At 40.5% G+C, this 14,796-nt stretch overlaps 2 protein-coding genes and 1 long non-coding RNA gene across 10 annotated transcripts; 2 read left to right on the top strand and 1 right to left on the bottom strand.

The window, feature by feature from the left end:
* Positions 1-903: 903 nt before the first annotated feature.
* LOC135168768 (putative inorganic phosphate cotransporter) lies at positions 904-6,464 on the top strand. 7 transcript variants are annotated; one of them, XR_010300090.1, is made up of 9 exons: positions 916-1,153; positions 1,313-1,431; positions 1,657-1,957; positions 2,133-2,407; positions 2,777-2,932; positions 3,476-3,850; positions 3,963-4,166; positions 5,375-5,499; positions 5,592-6,464. XR_010300090.1 is itself a non-coding variant. In XM_064133280.1 (8 exons), exons 1-7 carry the CDS (start codon positions 1,109-1,111, stop codon positions 4,158-4,160), a joined length of 1,482 nt encoding a protein of 493 aa, XP_063989350.1. In that variant the 5' UTR covers positions 904-1,108; the 3' UTR covers positions 4,161-4,166; positions 5,375-5,594. The 7 variants fall into 7 exon arrangements, 5 of the variants coding, with proteins under 5 accessions (XP_063989350.1, XP_063989349.1, XP_063989353.1 ...); XM_064133280.1 differs by having other exon boundaries at positions 904-1,153; positions 1,644-1,957; positions 5,375-5,594; XR_010300091.1 differs by lacking the exons at positions 5,375-5,499; positions 5,592-6,464 and adding an exon at positions 4,791-5,225 and having other exon boundaries at positions 909-1,153; positions 3,963-4,714.
* On the bottom strand, positions 3,322-14,043 carry LOC135168790 (uncharacterized). 2 transcript variants are annotated; one of them, XR_010300093.1, is made up of 3 exons: positions 13,776-14,043; positions 11,724-11,943; positions 3,322-4,156 (listed from the first exon to the last, which is right to left on the bottom strand). It is a non-coding gene; the product is annotated as an uncharacterized LOC135168790 (long non-coding RNA). The 2 variants fall into 2 exon arrangements; XR_010300092.1 differs by lacking the exon at positions 3,322-4,156 and adding an exon at positions 7,741-7,852.
* On the top strand, positions 5,590-8,877 carry LOC135168788 (uncharacterized). The gene is made up of 2 exons (XM_064133308.1): positions 5,590-5,668; positions 6,960-8,877. The coding sequence occupies exons 1-2, from the start codon at positions 5,625-5,627 to the stop codon at positions 7,234-7,236; spliced, it is 321 nt and encodes a 106-aa protein (XP_063989378.1). The 5' UTR covers positions 5,590-5,624; the 3' UTR covers positions 7,237-8,877.
* Positions 14,044-14,796: the final 753 nt, after the last annotated feature.

Raw genomic sequence — 14,796 nt, forward strand, 5'->3', positions numbered from 1 at the left:
TCCATCGTGAGATCCGAAACAATCGTCTTCGAATAAATAACACCGGTAAAAATTTCAAACGGATTTAAATGAACCCGGAAGTTGATTGTGCATCGAGCAGAAACTGCATCAGAGTTGGGTTAAGTACCTTTCTGAATAACTCAGGCACTTATTTACACAGTGCCATACGCGTGTGGCATATCCATTGTTTTCCAATTCGTGCCAGCGAGACCGAACCCATCGTTTTCACGTCCTAAACACTCTTAAGCACCGGTGAGCGGTCTGGGGAAGGGGAGAATTCACCGTCACGATAAGACGCCACCTTTCGATTCATAATCTTCTTTTCTTCTGTTAACTGATTCTTTCATCCACAATTTCCGGCTGTCTCTAATAACAAAGTTCTACACAACGGTACAAAATAGGGTTTCACGTTTTTTTTTTTCCCGTCGACGAATAATTCATTAAAACCGAATGATCATTTCGAGGTGAACAACATTATCGTCAGTGATAATGTCGCCGATGCATAAATATTAAAAAATTATTGGGGGGACAGACGACCACCAGGAGAATTTCATTCAATCGAAATTATCAATCATCGATCGGGAGATACCACCAATTGCATACCTATTTCACGTGGACTTTAGATATCAATGATCTGGTATCAATATCATTCTTTATGTGTAAATATTCGTACTGATGTTATCGAAATTATCCCGCCCTTGAGGGAGAGAAATAATGATTAAAAATTACGGAACTTAATTATAAGAATTACGCTGGTGCATCGGTGACAGGGAGAGACATATTCACTAAAAATTCGTTTTTTTTTCACTGATAATTTATTAAAATCACAAAATTATAACCAGATGGATAAATTCTTATGAAATCATATGATACAGTTATCTCTGAATGCTTCTTTAACTACAAAATCTGATTTGGATAAGGTTTACACCAATTTTCCCTGTCAGATATGATTTCTACTTTTACCCGACTCATGGAAAAGAACGAGAGTGGGAGAATTGTCAATATTCTTAATAAAAAGTCACTGAGTTTGTCTTCGATGCATTTCGATATTCGCGAAGAATGTAATTGATTAAATTAATCGAGTGGAATATGGCTGTTCGCAAGTCAGATGTTATCAACGACAGTGATGAATCTCAGTCAGGTCTGTACACAGGTGAAGAACGTGGAAAACATGGAAAATTATAACAATTTAAAAATGCAAATGTTACGAGTGCCTATTGAATTTGTTCTTGTGTTTATGTGCCTTGTGATGATCGACGTTTAACATTAACGAATTTACGTCAGTGTCTGACTAAAATAGTTCATTCAACAGGAGGATTGGGACTCAGGCACTGGCAGTGTTTCATATGTTTCCTGGCATTTGCGATATCCTATACGAATAGGGTGTGCATTTCCCTCGCAGTCGTCGCGATGGAAAATGAACAGGAGAATGTATGTACCTAGACTCGGAGAAAAAATTTACTCATTTTTTTAACTAACAATTCTACAAATTATTCCATGAGACAATGACAATGAGCGATGAATTGAAAAATCGGGACTGGACATACCATAAATAATTTTTATTGGCGTGAAAATATTTTTACCAATAAAAAATCTGGCGATACTTTAACAACACTCGATACTCATCGCTATTTGAATGACAGATATATTTTTCAGAAACGGGTCTTGACATCGGACAACATCGGTATAATTCTGAGTTCATTCTACTGGGGATACGCAGTAGTGCAGGTACCACTTGGTCACGTCGCAAGAATATGGAGCGCGAAAACTGTTCTTGGGATTGGTATGCTGATAAGCGGCATTGGTAGTATTCTATCGCCAATTATTTTCGATAATGGTCATTGGATATATTTCGTTGCATGCAGAATAACTATTGGAATTGGTCAAGCTGGACTTCTGCCTTGTACCCATACATTGCTATCCAAATGGGTGCCTCCGAGCGAACGTGGACGACTGGGTAATTATATTCAACTGAACCAAGTAAATAGTCCAGACTAAATAAATTGGATGATGGAAGATGGTATGGCACCACAATTAAAGGAGATTAGTTACCGCTTTCTCCCCTTTAGTCAGAAAAACTAATAATTAAAGACTTAACTATTTTTGATGATTATCCTTGGAATGTTCTCCAGGTACATTGACATACGTCGGAGGACAATTCGGCACTGTTATCACATATCCGATAACCGGTGCTCTGATTGATGCGGCTGATTGGCGAAGTGTTTTCTACTGTTTTGGTGCTGCTGCTGTCCTCTGGTCATTCATTATCTTTTTCGTTGGTTCAGATTCACCAGCTGCATCATCTGGGAAGTCGTGTTGCAGGATCAATAATGCTGAGAGAAAGTACATTGAGAGTAGTCTTGGAGTTTTTGGAGGAAGAGGAGGAATAACGGCTGATGAGGAAAAGGTGATTCTTTGAGTAATTATTTGGAAAGTTTATAATTGGAATTCGTGTATTTTCAATTAGACGACCAGACGAAATGAGAACTGCAGGAGAGGTCTAACAAAGACCTCTGGAGTTTGAGACACATTTTGAATCACAAGAACACCAAAGTCTTTACACTGCGCAGGCAAATCGATTTTTCGATAACAAATAATTCGTTCTATCGATGGATGCCGAATTATTAAATGCGTAATCATTAAATTATAGTGGATTAATTGATCGGCTTAAATGTTTAGAGGAATTTTTGTTGATATTTGATGGAGGGAAATGTTTCTGTCAATGTATTGTCTAGACTAATTGTATCAGAAAGGTTTTGTATTTTTGTGTTAAAAGGACTCGAATAATTCTACTCCCTGGAAGGCAATATTGACGAGTCCTCCATTTTGGGCATTACTCGTAGCCCATTGTGGACAAAATTGGGGATTTTCCATGCTGCTCACGGAAATACCCAATTACATGGCTGGAGTGCTTGGCTTCAACATCCAAGAAGTAATAATTTTGTAATTGTCATGATTGCGTAGCATAAAAATTCATTGACCATGTTAACAGGTAAATATTTATATACCGTAAAGATATGCCTGAAGTTCAAGGCTTTCAAACAAAAATTATCTAGAATTTTTCACTAAAAATTCCGATATAAATTCATTTTATTAACTGCTGTGTCAATGTGACAAAAGTCAATAATGCAGGAGTGTATTGAACTTTTATTGCTATCAATTCATTCTATAGTACATCTCGACAGTCGAATGGTACATTCCACTAATCACTCATGAGACCGATTCGTTTTATCTTTGACATTCTGTCAATACAGATACGACTGCGAAAAATGTTATGCAGTGGAAGAATGAAATTCATCAATTGAGAGGGTGCACTGACAGAAGGGATTACCGATTAATTATGTACAGGACGCCCTTTTGTTCTCACTTTCAATTTATCGAACCTTCACATAATTTTTATTGAGCCTTTCCTCCTCGTAGTCGATTGATTACTATTTACCACTTTATAATAGTGAATAATTTTTTCCAACGACAGAATGGAATCGCCTCAGCTCTTCCATACGTAGCTCTGCTGATCCTCACGTTCCCAGTGAGTTGGTTGTCAGATTGGAGCGAGAGGAAAGGAGTATCCCGAGGAGTATCACGTAAAGTGTGCAATAGTATTGGTCATTGGGGACCTGCACTTGCCCTCGTTGGTATTTGCTTTGTTTCACCTGGTGACACTACAGTCCCAGTGGTCCTGTTGGTCCTTGCAGTCGCCCTCAATATAGGAGCTATCTGCGGATTCCAAATAAATCATATGGATTTGAGTCTCAAATATGCTGGACTACTTGCATCGATTACAAACTCAGCAGCATCAGTCGTTTCTCTACTGGCACCTCTGGTTGTTGGGAAGATCGTTACGGAATCGGTAAAGATATTGATGGGATTTTACTGTCATTGTGGAGGAGTATTCTAGGAGTTAAATGTAGTCTGTGGTGGAATTTTGAGCCGAATATTTTATCGAACATTTTTTCTTGCAGAAAAATGCTGCCCAGTGGGCGATTGTCTTCTATATGTCGGCGGGAATCTACTTCCTTGCGAATTTGATTTTCATTCTATTTGGAAGCGGCGAGTCCCAATGGTGGAATGACAGTGAAAATTCGTCGGACATGAATTGTGAGGAGGTCTTGAGACGTCGAGCATCTTCCCTTGGGCCTGCGGAAGCCGTGGTATTCTGAGAAAATGTATGAGTATTATTTTTTAAATAATAATTGATAATTATTGAAGTTTGTCAACTGCTGTGAACAATGTGAATGCTCAAGCAAAATATTTATGGTCAGTATTTTAAATTTATACCAGATAATCTTCATTTTTCGTATCAATAATTTTGTTCATACAAAATAGTTAATACTGATATCTATAAAAATGTCTATTAATCCAGATAAAGCGCTTCTCCAGGTGTACCAAAAATTTGTTCCGATTTATCGTCAAAAAAAATGGTGAAAATATCTTATGGTCGTTAAACAAAAAACTTGGATAATTGAAAAATAACCCCTTAATTATCTCATACCCTCGATTTCCTCCAAATTGATTGGGACGCGAATAATTTAAAAGCCGAAGAAATGAAAGTACTTCTCAAGATGCCCTGATTTCTTCCCAGTTTTATAATGTTCATGCAGCCGTTATTAAATCTGTGCCATTGTATTACCATAAAAATCGCCAGATGCAAACTTTTACTTGGACGGGACAAAATAACGTCGTGGCCACCTGTTAAGTGAACGTTAATTAGGAGGTAAGACGTGGAGGGAATCTGTCGGCCCCTTCGATTTCACACTCACATTTTACCGTGATTTTTCAACCGTGCGCAGATGCATCCAACATATTTCAACGTATTTGGCGCGAGCCCCGTGCAAGCTGCAACAAACCCAAGCGGAAGTGAGCCATCATATGACGACTTTCTTGCATAATGTGAAATCGGGAGCGACATCGGTGCCGATCTGCACCTGAGGAAATAATTCCTCGTACTCTGATTGAATTTTTTTTCCCATTTCGTCATCACGCGAAATCATCATTTGCATGGAGAAACATAAATGAAAGATAAATATTACAACTTCAGGTGTACGTGCATTTGGGGGGATATTTTGGTGGGGTAAACACCTGGAGGTAAATAAAAATTATAGTCGAGGACTGGGAATTATACCGCAATTTTTGAAGACGGCTTCGTGGACACGACTGGAGGATAGTTCTGCATTGCCTATAAAGCCGTTATTTACTTAATAAACTAACAATATGCTCCCGAGTAATTCCTACGAAATTCCCTCATTATAATTCCCTGTTTATTCAATACTAAATTGAATAGAACTATCGATTAATGAAAGAAAAAAAAGTGAAGCCCAAGTCGTTCGACCTGACGCACCCATTGGCTTGTTGACTCACTTCATTCTCGTTCCAGCTCACCGAAATAATACTGGAAAAACGGAGCTCCCGTCAATGCCATCGAAAACCACAAAAGTGAAGTCGAAGCGATGGGCTGAGTAAAGACACCGAATAAAGCGACGAGTATTTAGTGAAGTCGAGGTAAAGCATTCATTAATACCGGGGCTTGCTGCTGCCTACCAATAGTTTGTATATCACATTGTGAAGAAGACAATAAAAAGAGAATGCGATAGGAATCGGCGAGGTGGTAGCTCAAAGCACAACTGATGCTTCACCGGCTGCTTGAGATAGGAATCGATGTGTGCCGGAGGTAAGAGTCCTGATGCAGAGTTTTTTAAGCACCTTGCACGGAGCCCTTGCCCACCAGGCAACCCCAACATCTGTGCAGTAGCTCATTAGATTAAAGTAACGAAGAAAAAGACGGGGGTTATTACGTTCACAACGAATTATCACTTCATTTCTTCCCCTTCATTACATTTGAATTTATGATTATGTTAACTGCAAATATTTTTTATTGAATGCCCGGAAATGTTGGGAGACAAGTGGACGACTCAGGGGGAGGTTTTTTCACTGGATTAAATTAATAATTGCAATAATAATCGTAGAGGGGGTGGGGGGATGATAAAAATTTCCAGAAAACTCTTGTTCCCGTGAAAACTCACTTTCTCCGCTAGTCTGACATATCCGTCGTGGTCCAGTTGTCATTACTCATTCGAGATATTGTCCACGTTTTTTTTTTTGCAAAAAACCACGTAGGGTAATGTACCTGCACGAAACTTTCATTTTTTTTATTGTCAGGAAAGGCTCCACAGCTCCTGAATAGTACTCTTGACACAAACGTTACATCCTCGACATAACAGGATTTAACTCTTCAAATCCTCCACAAAAATCCCTTCCCTCTCTCCACCACCCAATCGGACGTTAACTCCCATTCCATTTGCGTGCAAGAAACATCCACCGGATCGGCATCATGAATTATCCACAAACGTAAAATTTTGTATCTGCCCCGTTCTGTGAACACGAGTTTGTCGTACTTTTATTTCTCCAGACTAAACGTTTTCCCATTGAAACATGGAAAATCTACGGGAAAATCGACGCCTGTTTCGACGTGTGGTCGAAGGGGGTGGTGAAGGATGATTGGGGGGGAGGACGGGGTGGGTCTAATTTTGCCATGTATTTTTCATACCACCTAAATGCGCGTAATGGCCGGGGTGGAGTTGTATACCACATGGCGTCAGAGTGACAAGATCTAAAATTAGAGCGAGCAGTTCTGCATTGCGTGTCGATGGGTCGCATGCGCATATCGAACGCCTACTTCCGGGCTTCGTCTTATTTTCATATAACCTCTTTCATTTCCCATGCCTCTGGCTTATTCACATTTTCATTCTTATTATTATTCAGTTTTTGTACTTGTTTTTTTTTTCTTCTTCACTTCGACCCTTTTGATGGACTCGTTTCGCACTCTTTACTTGAATGAGCATGAGCGAGACACTTTGAAAGATAAATAATTTGAAAAAAGTGAAATCGTGAGAAGGAAGTCGCTGATGAGGATGCGGATCATGCTTTCCGGAGGGATGAGAAATATTTATTTGGTGTTTAAGGATATTTGAGTTCCTGGTTAGTGAATACCGCCCCTGGCAGGAGATGAGGAACGGCCAACGGTTGACCGAGGATCGCCCAGTGCCGATCTCCGATCGACTTCTCCTCGGCGGCGATTACTCACCCTCAGCAGCATCACAACAGTTTGATGTTGGATTTAGGGATAATTATAGGAAATATGAGCTGCCTTTGCGCGGAGATTTTTCCATGGATTCGTCTAAATATCTGCGGATTTACTTATTTATTTTAAAAAATCGTCGTCCGCTTTTGGTCGGATGACAACCGGTCTCGTGCATGCTACAAATTGCGGAAGGAGGTGATGTGTAATGTATAAAATCCGTTAAAGTGTTCCATAGAAAATGCCTTCCGGTATTAGACTCCAATCGGAAATGGAAGACGAAAATCAAGTAGTTCAGTAGTAAAGGTACCTGTATGTGCTGATCGCGGAGGACTACTGTAAAACTGCGCAACCGCTCTGATTTTCGGGTGTATATGGTGTATATGATAATTTTGGGTAAAAATTAGACCCCCACGGGACGAAACGAGGGACAAAGGTTAGTTTTATCCCAAAAATTTTCCTCGCAATTCGAATTTTTCCAACACAACTTCACCTAAAATGTGATTCATTGCCATTTCACCCCCCGTTTCGCCCTCTAGAAGCCTAATTTTTATCCGAAATTTCTTTTCGTGTAATTTCACTCAACTAATCAATTATCTACACAAAAATTAATCGCGAAAAAATGATTTTTATTTGTAAATCGAAGAGATAGGAGAATCTTCTAAATCCAATTGACCCATTTAATGTCTTATTGGCAAAAGCATGTGTGATCGCTGAAGAAAGAGGCGCATCGTCGACATTCAAGCGCACCTGGTCGTTCCCCATCTCCGAAAAAAGCTGAAAAAAAAAATAAAAAACTTATAAAAATGATATACACAGGCCGCGAGGTTCTCAACCATCTGGCTGTGGTTTTGGCGTTTAGAAGCGATAACATATCCCACAGGTAAATACCCCGTGTGCCGCGGTATATCATTATATCGGCCATTCTTCAGTCTGTCTCTGCGACAGGATACGCATAATACGTCGGCCTCAAGCCAAGCCGGAAGAGACTCGGAGTCAAATGGAATTGCTCGTCAAAGGGACGAGTTTCTTCAAACAATTAACACTGCACAGCACATCTCTCAACGTAGAAAAAAATAATAAGTTTGAAGATCTTACGGAATTGAGGATAAAGGGTTAATTAACGTCTGACGATGGCAGATGACATAATAATGAAGCGGAAGTGGTTAATTCCCGGATAAACGCGGGTAAAAAGTATACGCAAACAGATGAAGAGAGAATTACCGTAACCATTCGATGAATGACACGGTCTAATTTTTTTTTTAATAAAAGGGGGAGGTGTTGGATCGATATTTACATCAGTTCATTCAGTGAAAAAAATTGCCCTTTGAAAATTCATCATGGCCACCTATTCTTATCACACCTTTAACATCCGGAGGTATTGAGTATAACATATTACTTGATCAATTCAATTTAACTTTTTAAATAATAAAAACCACGAAATTGAACAACTTCATTTATGTGACGATTCTCGCATCTTTTTCGCTAATTTCAAGTTCTATTTTGTTTGCGAAATTAACCAATTTAACCGGAATTTATCGATGTGAATAATCGTATGCATTATACAGTTAAGTATAGACGTTCGCGGAGAGAGAAGTCACGGGAAGAAATTGAGGGAGGGCAATGGAATCAGAAGTACAGGATAAACAATGAGAGGAAGTCAAGGTCCAACGATCGCTCGCACATCAGCACACATGAGAGCGGGGTTTCCTTCTTCTGCTCTAGACACCCTGCGTTTTATTCTGACTATTAAAAGATTCTCTCAAGTGAAATATCCATATCACCACTTGTGGCGGTTCCAAGGGGCGGGGGGGGGGCAGAGGCGGAGGAGCGAGGGGAGGGTGACTATATTGAGGTGAAAGACGGTGTATTATCGCGGAGGTTCCGTTACATCCGCTTGAAGAATATTGTGCGGAGATATCTCGATTTCTTGTACAAACGTCAGAGGGTACAACGGACAATAGACAACTTGCGTGAATTTTTATTTATGCAAAAATATATAATTTTAATGGAAAAGTAATGAGGGGCTGTCGCGGTGGAGTCGTTTATTATCTCGTCAGAGAGTCAAATGAGTCGAGAATCGACTTATGATTTTGGTTATAATTGTATAAAAATTATTGGACTCGTGAACATAGGTTAAAGTATTTTAAACAATCGATTGGTGATAACTGGAAGAATCGCTCCTCGTAATCTCAATAATTCCCTCCCAATAAAAACGTTTCACCTCATTATTGTATTTCCCCTCGAGCGAAAAACATCTGAGATTCTCGACAAGCACATAGCCCTTTATCCCATAATCTCAAGTCAAGGGACAAAATAAAGATCGAGAGGTTTAAAAGGCGATAAACGCGTGAAGGAGCGATAAGCGATCGCATAATATGCGCGCGTGCTCCTCTCTCCTCACTTGAATTCCCCTTATTTCAACCTCCCTGGCGCTTACATAGGTTCTCCCTAAGGTAAAACACAGACATGAATTAAAGTCAAAAAGGTAGAGAAGAATCCCAGCGCATATTGATGTTGCCCACCTGTTTTGTCCACCCGGTTTTATTCAGACGGCCTCGTTTATCCTCAACGATGCGCCCCAGTTGGCACAGGTGTGCGTTTAACAAACTCACCCCACATCCCAATTCATTATTACGCGTCGAGACAAAACCCGCCACCGGGTTGAAGAAACAACGACTTATGGGAGGGAGTGAGGAGAGAAGGCTCCTGGGGTATTGAGAGATAAGAATGAGACAACGGTGGGATGCATGCGCATCTGTCCGTCAAGAGGCAGGAGAAGAGGTAGAAAAAAGGATTAAGGGGCAATTTATTGTCCTGGCAAGTTGAAGGTGGATGTCGGAGGGCTTTTGTGGATATGACGATATATGAGCGATGCTACTAATTGATGGTTACCCGCCCCTTTCAGGCTTTTGTTTCGTGTTACTTCGGTGAGTACCATCATTCATGGGGCCCTTTTTTTTTTCTTTTCGGGTTTATTGCTATTGTTATGTATGGAGTGGATACTTATTTCGCTTTTCGAGTCCGAGAATTTACTAGAGTTAATTTAATAGGCCTGATTGTTGTGGTTATTCGGCGGGGGAAAAATAGAAATGAAGAAAAATGTCTCGCGGAAATTAAAAAACAAAATTAAAAAACCGTTGCAAGTGGAACGTTATCACTTAATATTATTGATTAAATGATAAAATCGTGGGGCAGAAAAAATTGTAATAAAAAAAAATAATGTAATGTCGTGGAAAAATTCGTGAACTCTCAAGAGGCGCCGAAAACAATTTTTGCAATATATATTTCAATCACAATGAGAATGCTAATGTCTTCTTAATCATCATACCATATTTTTTTCAATTATAAATTTCAAATCCGTAAATCCTCTCAACTCGAATTTATTTGACGTAATGAAATGACTGGCTGTTCAGCAGTCAATGGTCCACACATCGATATCAATTCGACTAATAAATCCGGCTGATAAACATGGTGTCTTCAAGCACATGCGATCGATCCCTTCCCTCCCCTCCAAACACCGGTGGGATAGGTATAATAGGTGTTACGCACAAAATGCTGTGGTTACAAACATATGCATGTACCATGGGGATGTGTGTATATCGGAAGACAACCACCTGTGCGCATAGCTAATACCATATAATAAGGACTCATGCATATGAATTTCAGTGTGGTTCAGCCTACCCGTTTTATCGCCTTCGATCTAATATCGGAGAGAGGCCCTCATTCTCATTGCGTGCGGCTACCAACCCTTTTTGGTTACGCATAATAAAATTTGTGGAACGAGATACTTGTCATGATGTGTGTCGGGTAAATGTGTTTATTGAATTTTTATAAAATTCTGGATAAACTGTACGTGTGTAATTTTTTTGTGACATAATATTGTAGAAATTTTTTTCGTTGGGCTTTTGCAATTTTCTGAAAATTACCATAAAATTGTTATCAAGGATTAATGCAATTACATCGTAATTTTCTTCCTCCGATGTTCATGGATCTGGGGTTACAAAAGGTTAAGAGGGGTTAACAATTTTCCTAGTGAGTGACGTGACTATAATAATTATGTAATAATCATCTGCACGTGTGAACATCTCTTTACCCCCCGCACGAAACAGCGTCTATACGGTAAACCGTAATTTGCGAATAAAGGCACTGTCCACCCACTGTTCGTGGAACTTTTTGTTGGTACATTTAGTTATTGATTGGGTAAGAAAAATAATGGTAATCCCGTACGGACAGGTAACGCATATCGAAGCCTATAGGCTCATCTTGAACAGACATCATCCGATTGCGTCACAGGGGGATTATGATTAGTGATGAAAAACAATTGGTAAGAAAATTATAGGAAATGAAGAAACATTACTAATGAATTTTTTTCGTTACACCCGTGACGAGAATTCTAGAAAATACTGTAATTGATTTTCTTACTAAATGCAGTGAATGATTGCATGATAGACTTTTGTGCTCTGCGGAGGGCATTTAAAACAGGTGACATGGAAGAATGATCATGCGATATTCATGCAATAATCAAGTGTCATTTGACTGATAATGTGTGGCGTAAATGAATGTTTTGCCGTAAAATCGACGGAAATTGGAAAACATCACCGCCTCCCCCCTTCTAAATATTTTTTTCATTAAACATAATACGTACCATCCGCTTATGAGGACCTGACGACTGGAGTCCCACTTAATTTTCATATAAAATTAACTTCCCTGTCCAAAAAGGATAAAAATAATCAGAAAAAAATACAAAAGCTTCTTAACATCCTACAACTTTCTCCAGCCCCTTCATATTTCTACGTTGTCAACAATCCATTGTCCTCGACCAAACACCATTAACGATTTCCTCATCCACAACCGTCACAATCGACCTGAAAAAATCAACAATCTCTGCATAAAAATCGTAATTTTTCTCCTCATCCTGCAATAAACTTCCTCGTTACAGTTTCCATGACCATTTCATTTTACCGTACGAATAAACGCTGAAGTTTCAAGTGTCTCGATAAGCAGAAACCTATTAGTTACACCAAGCCCGCGTTTAATAAGCGCCAGTTCTCCCTCCTCCTCTCCTCCTTCCTCCCCATGGGCGCAATCATGCGGCAGTTAAGAAACTCCATATTCAACCCTCCTTAAAATTTATTCCCCGGGTATATGCGTAAATCCGGTAGTCGGTAGAAATGCTTCAGGTTTTTTTTTTAATACCCCACGAGGTGTGGTTTCCCCACGCTTCCCACCTGAGTTATACTTGATCATCAATTGTGCAAGACACCGCCACCAATCACCAGCGACTGTTACGCCCATCGGGCTGCTGGAACCGCCCATTACTTGGACGATGAGTGGGGGAACGGTGGAAGAAAAAGTCTTAATACGCCTCTTGAGCAGACTTACGAGTTATACTGGGTAAAGGGACGGTTTTTGGTCACTTCTACTGGGTAAAATCAATAGACCATATCGGTGGCTAACCCCTTGTACGCTTGCGCATTATCGCCTGATGGTGAACGCTCCACCCATTGGCCAGCAGTACTTGGAAGGGTCAATAGAAAAGTTGAGAGTATTTATGAATTTTCGGTTTTATTTGAACATTGTTATTGCAGTTTGGGTCCTTCGATAACCGTTTTTCCCTGTCTTCGTTCTCCAGAGCGATAGTCGTGGTAAAACCCTTTTGAAATTATCTGAAATTACCGTAAGGAAATTCCTGGAGTGATAGGGTACATGAAGCGACATTTTGGGGAATAATGGGGGTGGTAGCGCGGGGAAAATATAATGGAAAATGGTGGCCAGGAAAAAATTGTAGTGCCGACAGTAGAAAATTTTATTGGAGGGCTTTCTCCAGTACTCGCACTGGGATTTTTATAGAAAATTTTCTTCATGTACCACTCGGTAAAATGAGTTGATTGATGAGTTAATAAATTACCCAACTGTTAGATAAAAGACGTTATTCGCAAACCCAATAATATTTAAACAAATTAGTTATTGTCATTTAATTGCGCGAGTATTCGGTCAACGGGAGTTGGTGAAAATTTCGCTGGAGAGGTCTTCCATTTTTAAATTAAATCCAGTTCTCCCTTTTTCTCTAGACACCGAAAATACTCAACACCTGATGTACACATCAGCGGTAATTTTCCAGAGATAGTAGCAATCATAATTGTCTCTACACAGACAACATAAAAAACCATAGAACTTGATAGACAATGAGAAAATCTATTACAACTCTAGGCATAACCTGCGAAACTCGCTCATGAAATACTAAATCCCCATTTCCCTGAGATGAATCGATATATTCGTCAGCCAGGTACTCAGTTATTCATACCCCCTCTTTGTGCCTCAATTCTAATACCATCCCACAAATGGCAGTTCGTTGAACTTCATGGGGTACACGTTTATATTAAGTATCACTCAATGATTCCCTCCATTCCCAACAATAATTTCCACTCAGGAAGCATCGCTTTCTTTTTTCTCAACACAACAAAGGAAAAAAAACCCTCTCCAAGACAATAGACACACACAACTCGCACTTTGAAAATCTCCCATCGCTCGAGATTAACCCCCACTGCGCCTCCCCCAGCCCCTTCACCCTCTCGTTGGCTCCATGGTACCACGAAAATCCACAAAAAAAAATTTCATTAAAAAAAATTCTGAACAACTATTGCAAAAAATTGAAACCCGCTCCGACAAAATCTGCTGGTCTTCAAGTAAAACTCACGTGTCTTCTCCGTAATCGTCTCGAAAAGTTCTTCCCCAGTTCCGTAAAAATGACCGCAGTACGCAATATTTATTGAATATTCCTGTTCGTGTGGGAAAAGTCCAAGTTCAACATAACAAAAAGCCATCGTCAAGACAATAGCCACTCACAACTTGCACTTACAAAGTCTCACCGTCGCCGAAGATTAACCCTCACGCTTCCCCCCCGGCGATAACCACCTCATCCATCCACCGTCCATAATACCCAGGTTAAAATCCCAACCTCTTACCTCCCCCTACGAGAGAAAGCCCTGTTCGTATACCCGGAGCGCGTTGCATCGCGATCGATGGCCGATTCCAGGATTAATTGTCCGTAACGATGTGGGGGATAAGCCTCCGGCGTTGGCCTGACGTGACGGCTCAGCCCGTATAAAGTTCGAATTCACCGAGTGGGGGTTGGAAAAGAAAATGAAGAACAGAAGTAGAGAAAGAAAAAAAAAACCACTCAAACATAAAGAAAACACGCAACACGTTGGAAGGTGAGCGCGAGTGCTTCTCGTAGTCGGTCATAATCACTGAGAGAAGACCATCGATCGAACAGAGAGAGAGAGAGAGAGAGAAAAAAAAATTGCGAGTAGTCAGTGGGGGGGTTCCCCGTGAAGTTGAACGCTCGGTGGATCCGCTAGGGGGCGTCTTTGGGGTCATCCAATTGGCCGATCTCCGGGTAATGGTTGGTGGGCGGGAGTCGATTGCGCAGCGGGGGTGCGCACCCACTCATCTACATATCTTTACCCATTCCCACACGCATGTCAACCCCGCACATATACGTAAACATACTGGAAAGGGGGGAAAAAAAATCATTTAATGTGTACACAACAATCTTCCAGTGGCGTCCATTTTAAAGTAGTATTGAGCCTCAGGGGCAGGATCTCTCCATCGGGTGAATGCCGTGCGCGAGTCTCGGCCGCCTTAAATCTTGATCTCACCTCTCCCTCTCACACCCCCGCCCCAACTCTCTACCAAAGTCCATGGGGAGAGGTAAA

The sequence above is a fragment of the Diachasmimorpha longicaudata genome, chromosome 13 (assembly GCF_034640455.1).
Source record: "Diachasmimorpha longicaudata isolate KC_UGA_2023 chromosome 13, iyDiaLong2, whole genome shotgun sequence".
NCBI classification, from domain to species: Eukaryota; Metazoa; Arthropoda; class Insecta; order Hymenoptera; family Braconidae; genus Diachasmimorpha; species Diachasmimorpha longicaudata.

Coding starts and splice junctions, on each gene's coding strand:
- LOC135168768 (XM_064133279.1), top strand. CDS start 1,090: ATGGCTGTTCGCAAGTCAGATGTTATCAACGACAGTGATGAATCTCAG. Junction 1,432..1,656: donor TGGAAAATGAACAGGAGAAT/GTATGTACCTAG, acceptor TATATTTTTCAG/AAACGGGTCTTGACATCGGA. Junction 3,851..3,962: donor GGAAGATCGTTACGGAATCG/GTAAAGATATTG, acceptor TTTTTCTTGCAG/AAAAATGCTGCCCAGTGGGC.
- LOC135168788 (XM_064133308.1), top strand. CDS start 5,625: ATGCTTCACCGGCTGCTTGAGATAGGAATCGATGTGTGCCGGAG. Junction 5,669..6,959: donor GGAATCGATGTGTGCCGGAG/GTAAGAGTCCTG, acceptor TTGGTGTTTAAG/GATATTTGAGTTCCTGGTTA.